Genomic DNA, 18,449 nt, shown 5'->3' on the forward strand with positions numbered 1-18,449 from the left:
AGAAGGGACTCAAATAGAAATTTACACACTGATATTCATAGTGGCATTATTCACAACTGTCAGATGAAAGCAAACCATATTTCTATCAACAGATGGATAAACAAAATGTGGTATATACCTTCAATGGAACATTATTCAGCCACAAAAAGGAAAGAAATTCTGATACATGCAACAACATGGATGAATGTTCAAGACATCATGTTGAGTGAAATAAACCAGACACAAAAGGACAACTACTACATGATCTCACTGATATGAAATAATTAGATTAAGAAAATTCATTTAATAACAGGTTATTAGAAGCATGGGTTATTAGGAGCCTGGGTGGAGCAGAGAATGAAGAGTGAATGTTTAATTGGTACAAAGCTTCTGGTTGGGGTGAAGGAAAGTTTTGGTAATGGATGGTGGTGATGGTAGCACAACATTCTTAGTGTAATTAACACCACTAAATTATATATTTGAATTATACATTAGTTTAGGTTGTAGATATTTTACTAGAATAAAAACTTTAAAAAAGCAACATAGCATTGTACAACACAGTGACCTCTAATGCAAACTATACACTTTAGTTATTACTAGGGTCATAATAATATTTTTTCATGAATTATACCGCAGGAATGCACTAATGCAAAGTGTTAATAATAGGGAAAACTGCATGAGGAGTGGGAGGGATATGGGAACTTCATATTTGTACATGATTTTCCCATAAGTCTACAACTTCTCTAATTAAAAAAGTAAAAAAATATGGATTACAATTTTACAAACTTCAGTAATACTATGTATCTTTAAAGTGCTCAATAATCACATATGGCTAGTGGTTACCATACTGGTCAGGCAGATATAAACATGTCCATCGTTATAGTAAATTCTATTGCATAGTACTGCTATAGAATAATAATTACTTCATATTTTCTGCTGACAATATTTCCTTCAATATTTAGTTGGTTTGAATTTAGCATGCAGTAAAGTAGCTGGCAAAATACAAAATGATTTTTCTTTTAGAAAGTTCATTTTCCATAATTTTCCATTCCAATGAGAGTAAGGGGTAAGAAGAGAAAAAAGTACAAAAACAAGAAAATAGAAAACACAACTCATGAAAATCACATATTTGAAAACCAGGTATGAATTTCAGTGGCCTAGAAAAGAATTATCAGCTGCATCTTCTATCAATTCAGCATAGCATTTAAGTTTGTGGACTCTGGAGGAGTCTGCCTGGTTTCAGATGTCTGCTTTGCCATCTACTAGCACTGAATTAAGGCTTGATTTCCCAGTGCCTTGGGTTCCTCAGCTATGAAATGGGGATAATTATAGAATTGACCTTACTGGGCTGTAGTGAGGATTATAGAACCTAATACATGTGAAGTGCTTTGCTTAGTTAGAAAGGTAACTGACACATGGTAGGCACTCAATAAAGATTGGCTACCACTAGTATTATTGTTACTATTAAGAAATTCTGATACATCAACTGTAAGTACAAGAAAAGCAAAAATAAAAGCTTAAAAGCACCTTGTGATGATTGTGATCTACTAATCCTCCAATCACATAGGCCTTTGATTCATCTAATTCCTTCAGTACATTAGGTGAATCTGATGTAAGATAAATCAGGTCTTCTTTCTTTATGAGTTCACTATAGTGCTCTGGTTTGATATGGATATCCTTTTAAGATACAAAGGGAAAGATGTTACTAATTAATAGGGTATTCTGCAAGTTAGCTAAAAGTGATTATTCTCTTTTCCCAAGACAAACACATCCAAAAACATATGAAGTTTGAAAGAACACTGATACCATGTATGATTTAGAACCAGTATTTCACCTCCTTATTACCTCACTCCTCAATTACTGAAGGAGCCTCGTAATTTCATTTCCCTGTCTCTGGCTTCAGACTCCTTCAATCTACTTACATATACCAAAACGTGGACTCATTTTCTAAAAACACTACTCTCAATGTTTCACCTTTATCTGAAGGATAAAATCCAAACTCCTCAACATAGTAACTAAGCTTTTCTAAAATATGGCACTGAATACCTTTTCAACTTTATCTCTCAAACTCTAATCCTACAAGAAAAAAAAAAAAAAGACACAAAAAGCAAACATATTTTTACTGCCACAAATTTGCTCATATTGTTCTCCAATTACTTCTCCATCTATCCATTTAAGGCCCAATTCCAGTTACATGAATCACCAAAAGGAAACGGCTTATAGATTTAATAAATTCCATGAGTCTGTTTTTATAAAGATACACATTAGAAAAATTCTTCCACCAAACTGTTGGGTCATAGGCACAAGACTGAACAACACATATCTATAAAATAAATGAAGATGCAACCACTATGGTATTATTAAGTGTAAGAGTGAAAGTTTGTCATTGTAAGAACTAGCTTTGAGAAATAAGGAAAAGTATAAGAATAACCCAGCACTTCACTGAATAGGATATAAAACTTCAGGGATTGGTAGTAAAAGCAGTCTTATTAGTCATCTTTACAAAGGATGGAGAACAGCACAGTCCAATAGGAAAAAAAAATGAGGCATATGTAACTTAAAATTTTCTAGAAGCCACATTAAAAAAAGTAAAAACAGGTTAATTTTAATAGTACATCTTATTTAACACAGTATATAGAAAATATTATCATTTCAATTTTCAATACATGTAATACTTTTAAAAATTACCAAGGAGATATTTTACATTCTTCTTCTTCTTTCTTTTTTTTTTATACTAAGTCTTCAAAATCTAGCATGCATTTCACATTTATAGTATATCTCAATTCAGACTAGTCATCACATTTCAAGAGCTCAATAGCCACATGTGGCTAGTGGCCACCATGTTGGACAGTGCAAGCTTTGAACAAACAGAATGCAGGTACTCTTCCAAATTTTACAAGGTCTTCACACATATAGATCATGTATAGCCAGTTGGCTAGGGAGAAACTGCATAAAGATCCTTAAAATTTTTGATTTTTTTAATATATTTTACAGTTGACAGTAAAAAGGCAGGTGATGTTTAATGAGAACAAGCACAGAATAATGAATTCTTCTCACTCTTTTTAGCTTCTCCCATGCATAACTTAAGACTTATGTACCAGGGATGCACAGGAGTTGGAGACTGCTGACCCCTATATTCAGTAGCAGTATGCAGAATCTAGGCAAAAATGAAGACATCTGTAAGCATAACAATACTTGAAATTAAGTAACAATCTATTTTAAATACCTTCCAGTTAACCCATCCTTTATCATTTTCATCCATGTTCTTTTTCAACTGTCCTCCATGGCTTGTCAAGTAAAACTGATAAGTGATAAGTAGGTATAGAAGGAAAGACAGAACAAAATTATTATTTAAATCCAATATTTTATTTCGTGAATACATTCATCTGATCAATGAAACAAAATATATTCATTTTCACTGATCTAAAAAAATAAATTTGTGACATGCTTTGTACATATGAGAATAAATTTTTGACAAGCTTTGAAGAGCAAGAATAAATTTGTGGTGGAAACAGCATGTTTTGTGTATGTATGTGTATATTTCATAACCTACTAACCTTCAATATTCCATGTACCTTTTATCCTACTTTTCCAAGCAACTATAATCTGTCTTTCCCTTGATGATCATTTTTCTGCAAACTCCCTGCTTCCATGTCAAGTCCCTATTTCCTTCCTTTTACCACCATTGTTATTATTTTCATCAATCCAAAGTAGTAGTATTTCTTTGATTCTAAACCCTGACACCTTTTTCAAGTCTGAATCAAGGTGAAAGGGGATCTATTAGAGGTGAAGGTGAGTACACAGAACTGTCATAGAATCATGAAGAGTCCATGGGAACATAAAATTACTATCACTTGGTAAAAAAAACAGCCAACCAAAAATTATTAAGAGCTCTGGCTCTTAACATCTGTTAGCCAATGCTAATTTTTAGGTTACCCAGAATTCAAATAAATTCAATAAGAAATAAGACTCTCTCTTAGCAGAACCAGTCTTCACAAATCACTTCTTCCTCACCAACTGAAAAAACACCTTTCAACATTATTAGAGCCAAATTAATACTATTTTCATAATCTATCAATGATTTGGAAAACAAGTAAAGCTTAGTTTCTTTACTAGCATTGTTTGAACCACCAGTTTTCCAAAACTATTGAGACTGATCAACAATCTTCAATGACTCAACAAAAAACTAATAGCCTTTAAGACAAAACCAACCAACCAAATACTACAGCATGCATTAGGCAGGGGCAGTATTCCCCTTAGGACAAAAAGAAATTGAGAGCTGAGAACTGGTGTAGAAATATGCACGTATCCCATCATGAAGAAGTTCAACTAAATAGCTTCGTACAGGTGAATGCTTGCAAGACTGAGGATGACTGAAAAGAGTGTCTGAGAATGACCTAAGTGAAAAGTTGTATAAAATATCTTACTTTATTTCTGTAGAAAAACAAATGCCAGTTCTCAACTAGGCATCTGGTTTTCTAAAGGAAGATTACCTTTAAGACTATTGCAAAGACAACTGGGATTAGCTATGCTGTTGCCTTGGAAGGTATAAAAGGAAACTAGAGACTGTTTTAAATTCTTGAGACATACCTGCACAGGATGCAATGCACGACGGTTTTCTGCGTAACATCGTTGAATCTGCTTATGAAGTTTCTTAATGTCCTAGAAAAGAGTGCACATACTTTTTAAAGCAGAGTTATAAAAGTCATCTATGGCCATTCCATAATCATAGTGGAAAAGAATAAGCAGAAGGTATGATTAGATAGGTGTAATTTTTATTTTGAAATACAAACCCATCCTGATAATTTTTGTTCAATTTCCTATATACTAATAAAATAACTATTAGACTAAATTAATACTAAGTGACCCACTATTTCATAATTTGTAGGCATTTAAAATATTAGTTCATGACATATCTACTCTTCAAGAGCCAACAAAAAAACTTTTAGAGCCATATTACACTATTTTCATGACTTAACAATGTTTTCAGAAATAGTTACAGCATGTTCTCTTCACTAGCACTTTTCCAACAATCAGGTTTCTCAAACTATTGAGTAAGAATTCTATTAAGCCAATTCTATTTCCCATTTTCTTCTTTTTGATTAAGAAAACTAGCAAAAACAAACAAATCTTTAAGACACATGTAGTTACTGAGTTTTATAATCTAATTATGCAGTCTTCCTCTGTGTGTATATATATGTGCGTATACATATACATACATACATATATACATATATGAAGACACTTCGCAAATTTAATTTTGGGGACAAAGATTTTTAAAAATTTGATTTCAGATGCACTTTAGTACATAAATTTAAATCAAAGTGATATTACATACTAAGGCAAGAATGATTCAGCCTCATTTACCAACAGGATTTTCTGACAATGAATTACAATACCTTTAATACCATCAAGTTGTCAAAACTACAGTCAATGATAAGGCGAAGTGCGCTGTGAACAACATCTCTTCGAACACGTTTTCTGTCATTTCCATCTGAGTTTGATTCCAGCTGACATTGTCGCTCTAATTTTTTCCTTTTGCGCTTTTCTTTCCGCTTTTGTCTAAAATTAGCAGTTGAAATAACTAATGTCATTTGTACATTCAGATTCTCACAAGACTCTTCTAAATAGATTTCTAGAAATAATAATTTTTTAAATCATTAGGTTGAATCATATGAAACTGACATATCTGTGGGTCAAAAATGATCAAATATCAGCAATTTCCCTTGGTCCATTTAAAAGCTTTAAATAAGAAGAAAAGGAGTTTGCAAAAATAATCTAAAGTTTCCTGTACAAATCATAACTACACTACTCAATAGTTTAATTACTTCTTCTTGGTTTCATACTACTTATTCTAAGAAAAAAATTATAAATACTGAATTTGAGGGTTATAAAGAATTTTATTTTCATCATTCTTTCCCTATATGATTTTCAAGCAATGTTTATATGGTATAGAAAGAAAGCAAAATAAAACTGTTTGTAAAAACTAAAACACACCTACTTTTTCTCTATGTCAACTATAGTTTATTTTCTCCCAGTAAATTTTGGCATTATAAAATAACAGCTTCAGCCTAACTGCTTTCACCAAAGCTTGCAGTGGTTCTTCTAGCAAAATTAAAGTTAACCGAAATTTGATCTTCATGAATTGGTTATTCGTGTTCCATACCTATGACGTGAATACTAAATATATCCTTATTTAAGTCATTTGTCTCAGAAACTGTGCTGCTATTCACAATCAGTTCTAGGTGAAGAAAGGGTTCAGTGCAAATTTATCAATAATGCTTTAAAAAAAAGTCAAAGCACATACAGTTTTAACAGCCAATTAACAGTGTAACTTAGCAATATTCATAGCTCCAATTTTAACTAACAAAACTACTTTTAATGTGCCAAAGGGCTTATACAAAGACCAATGTTCCACACTTCTGAATAGGGGTAGAGTATAAGCATTTTGGAACACATACTTGCGGAGTTCTCGTTGTTCTTCCCATTGTTTCTGTTTTATTAGCTTCTTCATTTGTCGTTTAGATATCGGGTCAAACTGTTCACCTAATTTTAGCTTCTGGCTCTCCTCTTGATCCTCCTTTAAGTTTTGCTTTCTTTCAACATTAGAAGTCTCAATAAATGACGGCAACATTTCAGACGACATTTTTAGTGCTTCTGAAAAATTGAAAGGTACCTCTGAAACAAACAGATAATTTACAAACACACACAAAGAAGGAAAAAAAACAAATGGCCAATAGATGTGACAAAAATTAAACCTTAGGAATACACAAAAATGCAAATTTAGATGAATAAACGCACTAAAAGTCAAAGATAATTCAAATATCATTTAGTATTAATTACGTACCATTTATTAGCAAGTTTGTAAAGGTTTGGAGAAATGTGTGTTTTCATACACTACTGGTGGTCCTGGTACAATTTTTTCAGAAGGCAAAACAAGAATACGTTGCAAGAGCTTTACCATGTTCAGAACCTTTGGTCCAGTAATTTATTTCCTTAGAACAAATTCCTATTAGTGAATGAAAAATACGCGCAAACATAACGTACAAGGGTATATATACTGCAGTGCTATTTTTAATAGTGAAAATTTTAAAACTACCTGATTGTCAGCAAAAGGGATAACAAACTACAGTTCATCTATAATATGGGCCAGGACTAAGCAGCCAATAAAAATCATGTTTCTCAAAAACAGTGATAAGAGAAATGGTTATAATAAATTAAATATATATATATATATATAATGATGCCCAATTTTGTTTTTAAAAGCATACACATGCATATGCTTATTAAAAATGGTTTTCTGTATTTTCCGAATCTCATATAATGAAAATATCTTGTCTTTATAAGAGAAGAAAATGCTGTTTTAAAAAGAGATGGAAAGTACATTTAGAATACTACTTTCATTAACTGGGTGTAAACTCACAAAAGTTTTTCTTTTTTTTCCTTAATTCAATTTTACTGAGATATATTCACATACCATACACTCATCCATGGTATACAATAAATTATTCTTAGTACCATTATATAGTTGTGCATTCATCACCACAGTCAATTTTTGAACATTTTCATTACCACACACAAAAAAGAATAAGAATAAAAGTTAAAGTAAAAAAGAACACTCAAAACATCCCATACCCCCCATCTCTCCCTATTATTCATTTACTTTTTGTCCTCATTTTTCTATTCACCTGTCCAAACACTGGATAAAAGGGAGTGGAAGCCGCAAAGTTTTCAGTCACATGGTCACACACTGTAAGCTATATAACTATAAAATCATCTTCAAGAATAAAGGTTACTGGGTTGCAGTTCAACAGTTTCAGGTATTTCCTTCTAGCTATTCCAATACACTAAAAACGGGGTATCTACATAATGCATAAGAACAACCTCCAGAATGACCTCTGACTTCAGATCTCTCAGCCACTGAAACTTGATTTTGTTTCATTTCTATTCCCCCTTTTGGTTCAAGAAGACTTTCTCAATCCCATGATGCCAGGGCCAAGCTCATCCCCATGAGTCACGTCCCACAATGACAGGGAGATTTACACCCCTGGGAGTCATGTCCCACATATGGGGAAGGGCAGTGAGTTTACCTGCAGCATTGTCTTAGAGAGAGAGGCTACATCTGAGCAACAAAGGAGGTTCTCTTGGGGTGACTCTTAGGCACAATTTTAAAGCAGGCTTAGTCTCTCTTTTGCAATAACAAACTTCATAAGGGCAAGCCCCAAGATCAAGGCCTCAGCCTTCTAAATTGGTAGCCACCAATGCTTGTCAGAATATCATTAATTCCACAGGTGGGGAAATTTAATATTTCCACATTTTCCCCCAGTCCCTCAAGGGGACTTTGCAAATGCATTTTTATTTTCTACCCAAATTACTCCGGGATGTATTGGGGCTTCAAACTAACCTGTACAAAAAAAAACAGATTTCACTCCCTAATCAACATTCCATGCAATTATATTGTTTGAATAAACTGATCATACGAGTTAAATTATATAGTGTGTTACAAAAAGTATAGATTTTGCACCTAACAAACATTCTTCCTTTGGTCTCACACAGAAGTTGAAGTTTTAAAAACACAGTCAATATTGTCCTCTACCCTTTACTCTAATTTACCTTAATTCTAATCAAGCCCATTTCGTTCATGTCTCTAACTGAAGTCTGATCTCTTTTTTTAGACTCCTTAACATTTGCTGTATGGAGTAATGCTGTCATTCATAGTGCCGGACACTGGCTCTGAATCTCAACTGTCACACAGATACCCAAAGTTCCAGGGACCAACCAAATTATACACAAAGAGCTCAGCATCTCAGAATTTAGAAATAATCATTACAACCCAGAAATAAATGTAACTGCTGTAAAAGCTTGCAATCTAGGAACCTTTACAATAGGTCTTCCCCTGATAACCTATGCTCTCAGACTCAATTCTCAGAGTTTGCACATTATAGTTAGTCCATATTAGTGAGGCATTATAATGTTCTTCTTTTCATTTCTGGTTTATTTCACTCAACATACTGTCCTTAATGTCCATTCACCTCACAACATCACTCTTTCTTGTAGCAGCTCAATATTCCATTGTATGTATACACCACAGTTCACCATTCCATTCATCAGTCAATGTACCCTTAGTCTACCTCCATCCACTGGAAATCATGAATACTGACAGCATAAACCCCACTGTGCAAATGTCCATTCATGTCCCTTTTTTCAGTTCTTCCAAGTATATACCCAATAACCAACTTGCAGGACCATAAAGCAACCTCATGCTTAGCTTTGTGTGGAAACACCACACAGCCCTCCAGATAGGCTGCATCATTCTAATTCTCCATCAAAGGTGATTAGGTACATCCCTTTCTCCACATTTTCTCCAGTATTTGTATCCCTGTTTATTTTTTAACAGTTTTACTCACACACCATACATTCCATCCTAAGTAAACAATTAATCATTCCCTGTATAATCACATAGTTATGTATTCACCACCACTATCTATGTAAGGACATTTCCATATTTCTTCCACAAAGAGGAAGAGGCAAAAGAAAAAGAAAAAAAAAAAAAAAGAAAAAGGAAAAAAAAGACAACTAAAAAGCAACAAAAGAAGAAATAAAATTAAAATAAAATACAATAAAAAATACAATAAAAAAATACAATAAAAAAATCAGACAATACCATCAACTCCAAGAATCATATACCCCTCCCTTATATACCCCTCTTACAGACATTTAGCTTTGGTATATTGTCTTTGTTACAATTAATGGAAGAATTTTACAATGTTACTGTTAACTATAGACTCCAGTTTACATTGGCTGTTATTTTTCCCCAATAACATCCTATTTTTAACACATTGCAAAGTTGACATTCATTTGTTCTCCCTCATGTAAAAACATATTTGTATATTTAATCACAATCATTGACCACTGTAGGTTTCACTAAGTTATACAGTCCCAGTTACTATCTTCCATCTCTCCTTCTAGTGTCTACCTTCCTCTTTTCAACCATACTCACAGGCATCCTTGTTCAGTGTACTTATATTATTGTGCTACCATTACCCTATATATGCTCCAAACCTCTCTCTCCTGTCTGCCTATAGTGCTCCCTTTAGTATTTCCTGTAGAGCAGGTATCTTATTCACCAACTCTTGTCATTGTCTGTCAGAGACTATTTTAAGCTCTCCCTCATATTTGAAGGACAGTTTTGCCAGATATAAAATTCTTCATTGGCAGTTTTTCTCTTTCAGTATCTTAACTATATCACACCACTACCTTCTTGCCTCCATGGTTTCTACTGAGAAATCTGCACATCGTCTTATCGACCTTCCCTTGTATGTGATGGATCGCTTTTCTCTTGCTGCTTTCAGAATTCTCTTTGTCTTTGACATTTGATAATCTGATTATTAAGTGTCAGTGTAGGTCTATTCAGATCTATTCTGTTTGGGGTACGCTGCGCTTCTCGGATCTGTAACTTTATGACTTTCATAATAGATGGGAAATTTTCAATGATTATTTTCCCCATTATTGCTTCTACCCCTTTTCCCTTCTCTTCTCCTTCTGGGACACCTATGACACGTACATCCATGTGCTTTATGTTGTCATTCAGTTCCCTGAGACGCTGCTCATATTTTTCCATTCTTTTCCCTATCTGTTCTTTTGTGTGTACAATTTCAGACGTCCTATCCTCCAGTTCACGAATCCTTTGTTCTGCCTTTTCAAATCTGTTGTTGTATGTCTCCATTGTCTTTTTCATCTTTTGTATTGTGCCTTTCATTCCCATAAGTTCTGCCAATTGTTTTTCAAACTTCCATGTTCTTCCTTATGTTCACCCAATGTCTTCTTTATATCCTTCATCTCTTTTGCCATATCTTCCATCAACTCATTGATTTGTGTTTTTTTGTATTGATTTAGGAGATTTGTTTGATTAATAATTCGTTGTTTCAATTCCTGTATTTCAGTTGAAGCATAAGTTTATTCCTTTGACTGGCCACATCTTCATTTTTCCCAATGTGACAATTTTTTGTTGTCTAGGCATCTGGTTCCTTTGATTACCCCAATCATTTTCCCAGACCAGATAGGCCCAGCTCTCGGGAGGAAGAGGTAATCAGTATCAGGTTTCCCTGAGAAGCAGGTTGTCAGACTTTCCTGTGAGGCCTCTAGACTCAGTCCTTTCCTATTCTGTCCAGCAGGTGGTGCTTGTCAGCCCGCAGCTCCCCACTGGTGTAATGAAGTGTGGTCCCTTTAATTCTCAGTGGATCCAGTCTTGGCCAGGGGCTGAGGGTGTCTGAAGCCAAGTTTAAGTTGTTTCTGGTTCCCCTCAACCCAGGCTCTGGGGTCTGAATTCTCTGAGGGAGGGGAGCCACTTGAGCTGGGCCCCACATCCCTTTTCTACACCCTTTAGGGAGTTACCTTCTACACTTGAATTCCTCCTTTGTCTCTGTTAACTCCACCCTTGCCTAGGTCAGAGCTAACAACTGAGAATGCCTGAGGCTTTCTCAAATGAGCTACTTAGAATGAAAGGAAAAAAAAAGAAAGAAAAAGAGCAAAACCCCCTTTCAGAGCCAGTCCCCAGGCCCCCAGTTTCACCAGTCAACCGGTGTTGGTCCAGGTTCTCTGTGCCCCTTTTCCTGTGACACAGCCATTTTCCAGTACTCTGAGCTCAGCTGTCTCCAAAACCCTCTATTTTTATTTATTTATGGGTTTTTTTTGCCCGTCAGCTCTGCCTTCTCTCTGCCACGAGGAACCTCAGGTTTCTTTCAGGTTTACTCTGGGTTTACACCTGTGCTTGTAGCTTGTATTCAGTAGTGCAAATTTGTTAATTAAAACCACAATTGGAGCTTGGTTGAGTTACTTTCCTCGCTCCAGGTAACCAGCTTCTTTTTTCCAGAGGGAAGTGTTTCAGCTCAGCCTGCTGTTTCAGTGGGGGAGGGGCACCAGTGCCACAATTTGGGGAGCCTTACTTACAGTTCTATGCTGTGATCTCAGCCATTACAACCATTCCAGGCTGGTGTACCATGTGTGTCCAGTCACAGATGTACTCTAACAGTTGTTCCAGACTATTTACTAGTTGTTCCTGGCTATTTACTAGCTGCTCTAGAGGACTAAATTCCACATCTCTCTATACCGCCATCTTGCCCTGTCTCCCGCAGTAGGTTTTTAACTAAAGATATGCTACAGATTTGTAAACGCCCAGACAACAAATCTGGATGGCTTCTAATATATTTAATTGTAAGTATGTAATTGCAAATGTCATACTTCAGTCATGTTTAAAAAACAAAATGTGGAAGTTGGTATTTTAATCAGCCTGGACTCTTGAAATGCTACAATAGCTGTTTCAAACATATCTTTATTTGGATTTGTTGCACACATCTCTATACCAACTAACTAGAACCAAACTTGCTTTCAGAATTAGGGAAAAGATTAGAAACACTAAGATTTATATTCCCTTTAACAGATTAAGACCAAAACTTGAAAATGTATTTCTTATTTATCCCAACCAAAGATAAAGCATGGAGCTTGCAAAGATTTGACTGGCCTTAAGGAAAATGCTATGATTTTTTTTTACAGAAAGCGATAACAAATCTGCACAGAGAAGCTAATATCTAAAGACAAAAAATCCCCACAATTTAGATAATGGAAGGACAAAACCTTTGAAGAATATAATTTAGGCAGTAGTTTTTGTTATATGATTCTCACATTCTTTAAAATTGCAATGTTATAACAGGATGTATGGCAATAACTAAGCAAACTTAGAAAGTTTACCAGATTTTGACTGACACACAAGAAATTTTAAGATATGTCCTTTGGTAGCTACAACAAAGGTCCCTGAATTTTACTAAGTCACAAAACTTCTAAAAGGGAGAGAGAATCATCTAATAACCCGAGTAAGAGTTCACAAGTTTTTCTTATTCCACTAACCAAATAGTATTCTTAGACTGCAGGAGTAGTCTAAGAATGCTATTAGTAGTAATCAAATTACTACTCAAATTTGATTCCACATTGTATATGCCATGCAGACAGGGATGATCTACCTGTTTTTGTCAGTACTAGCACAGTGCCTGGCTCTTGGTAGGTGCTTATTATATACTGATATAATAAATGAATGAATGAGATATGATAAAGGATTGAAAATGTAATAAAATCATAATAGCAAACATTTATTAATTCTTAATGTATGTAATCCAAAGAATTTATCATCTAATTTGATACTATAAAACAATTCTATGAGGTAGGTAGTACTATCCCTGCTTACAAAGGAGAAGGCACAGTAAGGTTAAATAATTTTCCTAGTATCACAAAACTAATAATTTCTAAAAACTGAGGCACCTAGAACAGAATTGAGTAGACACTAAGTACTCAAATACTTGTTGAATGAATAGAAGAGTAAAGTGAATGAGGGAGGATTCAAATCCAGATCTCTTAATTTCATCCTTTACTACCTCCTAGTAATCCAAACCCTTACTTAGAAACTAAGTGCTTCCTAAGAACCTATAAGAGCTGTGTTGTTCCAAGACTGTTTATAGATGGCTCTGAAAAGGCCTGTGTCACCGAAGGATAAGCAGAAAAAACAGCTCCAGTTCTATACCTATGCCTTTGAACAAAAAATTAGGAGAGTTCTTAGAGATGGCCAACAGAAGTTCGTGCTTTGAGGCACCCTGCCTCCAATCTTGATATGCATGACAATAATTGATAAAAATTACTGATATTTCAATAATGGATATTTTATTTTTTATAATATATAAAAAATGAAGAATAGTACAGACTCAAAAACAAAATCAAGAAATGGAACAGGTATTGTTCCTGCAGGATTTTCTGGCAAAGGTAACTGGGAGTTTTAACAGCTTTAAAGTAAGGAGAATAATAATACAAGACAGGGGATGTGACATAGATGACCTGAAATCAGGGGTTGTTGTGGGCCTTCTCCTTCCATAAAAGAAGCATGAAAACAGGTATAATTAGACTATGGCTAATACCAAACTAAGTACCTGCAGAAGCTTAGAGGAAGAAGACACAGCTTCTCAGCTAGAATATGGACCAAGCCATGAAGTGACAAATGAAATTTTAACACTACATGATTAGAATTCTAAACTACCCATATAAGACGTGCTGTGAACTGAAACACTGGAAAGGGCCATGGGGTGGGAGCAATCACAAAAAGAGTAGCATAGAGGGAAAGGTGGTAAGGAGAGGGGAGGCGATAATTTCATTCAAGATAAGTCTGCAGAGTAAAATTACAAAAACTGATTTTTTAAGAAATCCAACAAAATCAATGATCAGGAGAAAAATTCACTCTATACAAATTGGAAATAACAGAGAAAAATAAGTTTGGTTGGAATCCTTCAAAGAGATCATAAAGAGTAAGAATCATAAAACAAACAGGATACTGTGACTTAAAAATCGGCATAAAAAAGGCAAAAAAAGAATCCACGAAAAAGAACCAACTTGAACTCCAGGAAAAGAAAAAATTAAAATTTCAAAAGATGAGAGAAACTCCAGATTATCCACAGTCCAAGAGAGAACAGATGAGTCAGAAGACACCCTAATACTCTGACTCAGGATACAACACAAAGAAATAGAAAGGAAAAATAAGACGGAGGAATACTTAAAAGCTTTGGATAATGGGCTGAGAAAGAGGCAGGCAAAAAGTTATTTAGAGATAAATGCATAGCTTTCAATGCATCCATTAAAATTTTTAAAAAGCCAGAAAATAAATAAGGAAAGCATTCAATTTAAGAAACTAGACAAAAGGAGAACCTAATAGCCTGAAAAGATTAGGAAGGAAAGAAATTTAAAAATACATATTGTGTGGTGGACTATGACTGTGATTAAATGTACAAATATATAAAAATATATACATATACATATTGTGATCACTAGGTTCAATTTGATTTTACTTCCTATCCATACATAGTGTATTAAATAAAATTCAGAAGTGCCAGTATTCAAAACAATGTAGTGCAGAGAAAAACGTAAGGCCCGCTAAGCTAAATATGCAAACAGCTAAATTAAAATTCAGAGGAAACAAATTGATTTATGAAGCGATGATTAATATTCGAACAGAGACCATTTCTGGTCATCAATGGCACCATTGATTTTTTGGCTAGTTCTCTATCTTGTTTAAAAACTGCAAGTGTTGATACTCTCTATAATTTGAAAAATAAAGCAATGTTTTACAGCATATGTACACCAGGGGGAGCTTTCGCCTTTCCTATCCAAAAAGTCTCAAGTTTAACTTGGCCTATCACTGCTACTCAAGTTTCTTAACAACCTATCAAATGCAAGAAAAGGCCAAAAGCTTTACAACTTTTTTTTTTTTTTAATGCGAGTTTGTTCAGATTACCTATTAAGCAAAATATAGCATTTTGCTACGTATACTTGCTTTTTAGTTTTTTTATATAGTTTATATCATAGTTTATAAGCTCGATGGCAGAAAGTTTTACTTCCTTGCTTTCATGCAAAGAAGCCTACAGTACATTTTCATTCATTCAGTCCAGTTCAACAAATATGTAATCACACTCTTGGTGTAGTAATTATACAAACACTTGTGTGAAACTTAATTGGCTTTAGCGTAAAATAATTTGGGTGGAGGTTCGGCCAATAATTGAAATATGTTATCAGGTGGTCATATAAAACTAAGGACAGGTTAAAGAAGACTAAGACCATTTGCTGTGGGATAAATAGGAAAAAAAAAATCTCAATTTCCTTTGTATTTCCACTTCTCAGCACAGTTCAAGGCAAAGAAGACACACATAATAAGTCAGTGAACGACCGAAACAAGAAACGCACATACACAAAAAAACTTGAATGGGTTTTATCGATCGGGCTAAACAGTCCTCATAATTTCTGAAGACATAGCCTTCTTCCAGAGATCCAAACGAATGCTGGAATAACTTCATAATGGAATTAAATGTCCGGACAGTGATGGGAAGAATATCCTTTAACAAAGTGCCAGCAAAATCTGCAGAAGGGGCTTTGCTCAGCTAAGACACTTGGGAGAGAGGGAGGAGAGCAGGATTACTGAAAATGAGAACGGCATCTGTGCTCTCCTTTTTATAACTATAGAGGGAAAAAATGCCGAATTTTAACGCTTAAAATATTCCAGTAAATATTTCAATCTTCTTAAACCAGTCCTCAGCTCACCACCATGGGTCCTGACATCACCTCGTAGCAACTTGCTTTCCCGGCCTCTCTACATTTCCCAGCGCTTGGCTACATCAGCCCCTCTCTGCAAAGATCTGGTAAGACATGTTTGAGGTTAAGCGACTAGCCCATGGCTTCTCGCCACTAAGCCATAACTAGTCTTCTGGCCCTTCATACCTGGTTTCCCTCTCCCTTCATCCTTAGCAAACTCACACTCTTCACACACTAAAGACCGGATCCCGGCCCATTCTGGACCCCCATGGACCCCCCCCACAGAGCTGGCCGAAGGCACCCCGGAGCCGGCGATAGAGGAGGATCTCGGCCCTCCTCCCCCTCTCCGCCACCTTCCTGCAGACGCATGCTACAGGCGGGACGAAGCGGCAGCCAGCTAATCAGGCTCCGAACGCCGCGGGGACGCGCTCACCAGCCGTCACTTCCTTCGCTGCAAGAACGCTGCAGCTACTCCCACAGCCGCGTTCCCCTCTCCCCCGGAAGCCCTTGTTCCAGCCAAAAGCAGTATGAACGCTTCCCTTTTGCACGCGGAGAGTACCAGACGGCAGGCGAACACCCGCTGATGTGCTAGGAGCTTTACCGAACTGAAGAGCTGGCGAAGAATGCGAGAGCCACGCGCTGGAAACCTTTTGGAGTGGTCTTTGTGCCGCTCATGAGTCCTCCTTCGGAAACTTCAACTCCCAGAGGCAGGCGGTAGCTACACGTTCAGGGCTGCAGCTGTTACGTCTTACGTCACCGAACTGCGCAACCCGGGCCCCGCAGTCGAAGAAAGGAGAGGGGGATTGCGTAGGGGCGGGGTTTAGAGTTAAGGTTAAAGGGATGTTTATGTGCGTGTTTGAAATGGATAAAATTGAAACACTCCCACCCTTAAAAATCGAAAACAGGAAACACTGACAAAAAGATCTTCATTCTGTGCTTCTATGTTGGGATGAGGAAAATCTCTTAACTATTTCTAATTTATATCGAAAAGGTTGTATTTCATAATTTTACACAACTCAAGTGGAAAATCAAATTTGAAAAGCAACTCAAATTCACAATGAGATTCATTTAAAATTAGAATTTCTAAGCCTTTTTTCTTGGTTTACAGCCATAAGTTTTACTCTCCATTCATTCCTTGAGCTATTTTTTCCTGCGCTGTTTTGCAAAACATTGTTTGTAAAACTTGACCTTATATAATCTTTTTGCTAAATATAGACCAAGTCAACTGAGGGAGAACCGAAACACAATCCCTAGATTGTCGCTTTTTATTTGGTTTTTTATTTTGCTCTACTTGTAATAGGTGATTATTCCAGAATTTTAAGAGAAGAATGAGTTTGAAAATTTGAGAAGACTGACATCACAGTATGGAAAGAATTCTGAAGTAAATATGCTTTATGTTTGAAGACATGCTTGAACATGTATGAAAGCTTTAGTGCAGTAGAAAATTCAGAATTTGAGATTCTTTCAAAGAATTGAAATTTCTCTGGTTTTTACTTGCAGAACTAAAGTAATTCTTGCTTTAAACCCTCAAATGTTACTTTAAAAACTTTTGTCAGTTGTAAAGCTGTTGTGGTTCAATCTCTGTTTCTTCCTACCCTCAACTGTTAAAGAAGAGCTCTGTTAACTGAGCATTGGCAACAAAGTCTGGGTCCATTTCTGATCTGTTAGTAGAGCATCTTTTTCAGTTGCCTCCATATCAGGGCAAGGAGTAGCTGAGGGAGGATTAGTAATCGGATATGTAGCCCTTCACATGTAGGTCATTAAATTCAAGCTGGCCATGATGTGCCAAATCTTTTAACAGCTGTTCAGTTGCCCCCCTGGAATCGGTTTTATGAATAGTTTTTTTTTTTACTTTTTCAGATTTACTACCTGGCATCCTTAGATATTTAAACCAAAGTTTTTTAAGTGACTAAAAAGAAAATCTTCATATATTAATGGTCAACTGAGAATACATTTTTCTTTTAACACATCCATTTAACTTTGTAGTCGTATGTGCAGATTTTTATATGATTCTAGCATCAATCCAATGCAAGCACCAAAAAAGAACCAGCAAAAAAGGGCGATTTAACCAAAGATTGAAGCATATAGAAAGTTTGGGAGATAGACATCCAGTGATGTGAAAAACTGAATCTTATTTTCATTGATTGCTAAAATTCATGTGTTTATTTTTCTGACACATTTTTTGAGGGTTTTTTTTTTTTTTGGTTTTTTTTTTGTCTTGGTACTGGGGTACAAATATAACTAAATCATAATCTCAGACTTTAAGGAAACTTTACTCTAGTGGGAGAGCCAGTGGTAAATAATTACCATACAACATATAATGAGCTTGAGATGCCTAAATGCTTTTGGAGGCA

The 18,449-nt window shown here is 35.5% G+C and overlaps 1 protein-coding gene across 4 annotated transcripts in view; it reads right to left on the bottom strand.

Annotated features, from left to right (window-relative positions):
- TRMT10A (tRNA methyltransferase 10A) overlaps positions 1–16,841 on the bottom strand; it is a 32,012-nt gene extending 15,171 nt beyond the window's left edge. Inside the window, exons 1-7 of one of the 4 annotated variants that reach the window (XM_037830319.1) lie at positions 16,697–16,796; positions 6,827–6,988; positions 6,441–6,636; positions 5,379–5,541; positions 4,570–4,641; positions 3,206–3,280; positions 1,507–1,656 (exon numbers count right to left, since the gene is read on the bottom strand). In XM_037830319.1, the coding sequence (XP_037686247.1) occupies positions 1,507–1,656; positions 3,206–3,280; positions 4,570–4,641; positions 5,379–5,541; positions 6,441–6,625 (645 nt within the window). In that variant the 5' untranslated portion in view covers positions 6,626–6,636; positions 6,827–6,988; positions 16,697–16,796. Of the gene's footprint in view, positions 1–1,506; positions 1,657–3,205; positions 3,281–4,569; positions 4,642–5,378; positions 5,542–6,440; positions 6,637–6,826; positions 6,989–16,281; positions 16,346–16,528 lie in introns of those variants that run through there. The other 3 variants (XM_037830317.1, XM_037830321.1, XM_037830320.1) reach the window with 3 other exon arrangements.
- Positions 16,842–18,449: the final 1,608 nt, after the last annotated feature.

This window comes from Choloepus didactylus, chromosome 3 (genome assembly GCF_015220235.1).
Source record: "Choloepus didactylus isolate mChoDid1 chromosome 3, mChoDid1.pri, whole genome shotgun sequence".
In the NCBI taxonomy this organism is placed as follows: Eukaryota; Metazoa; Chordata; class Mammalia; order Pilosa; family Megalonychidae; genus Choloepus; species Choloepus didactylus.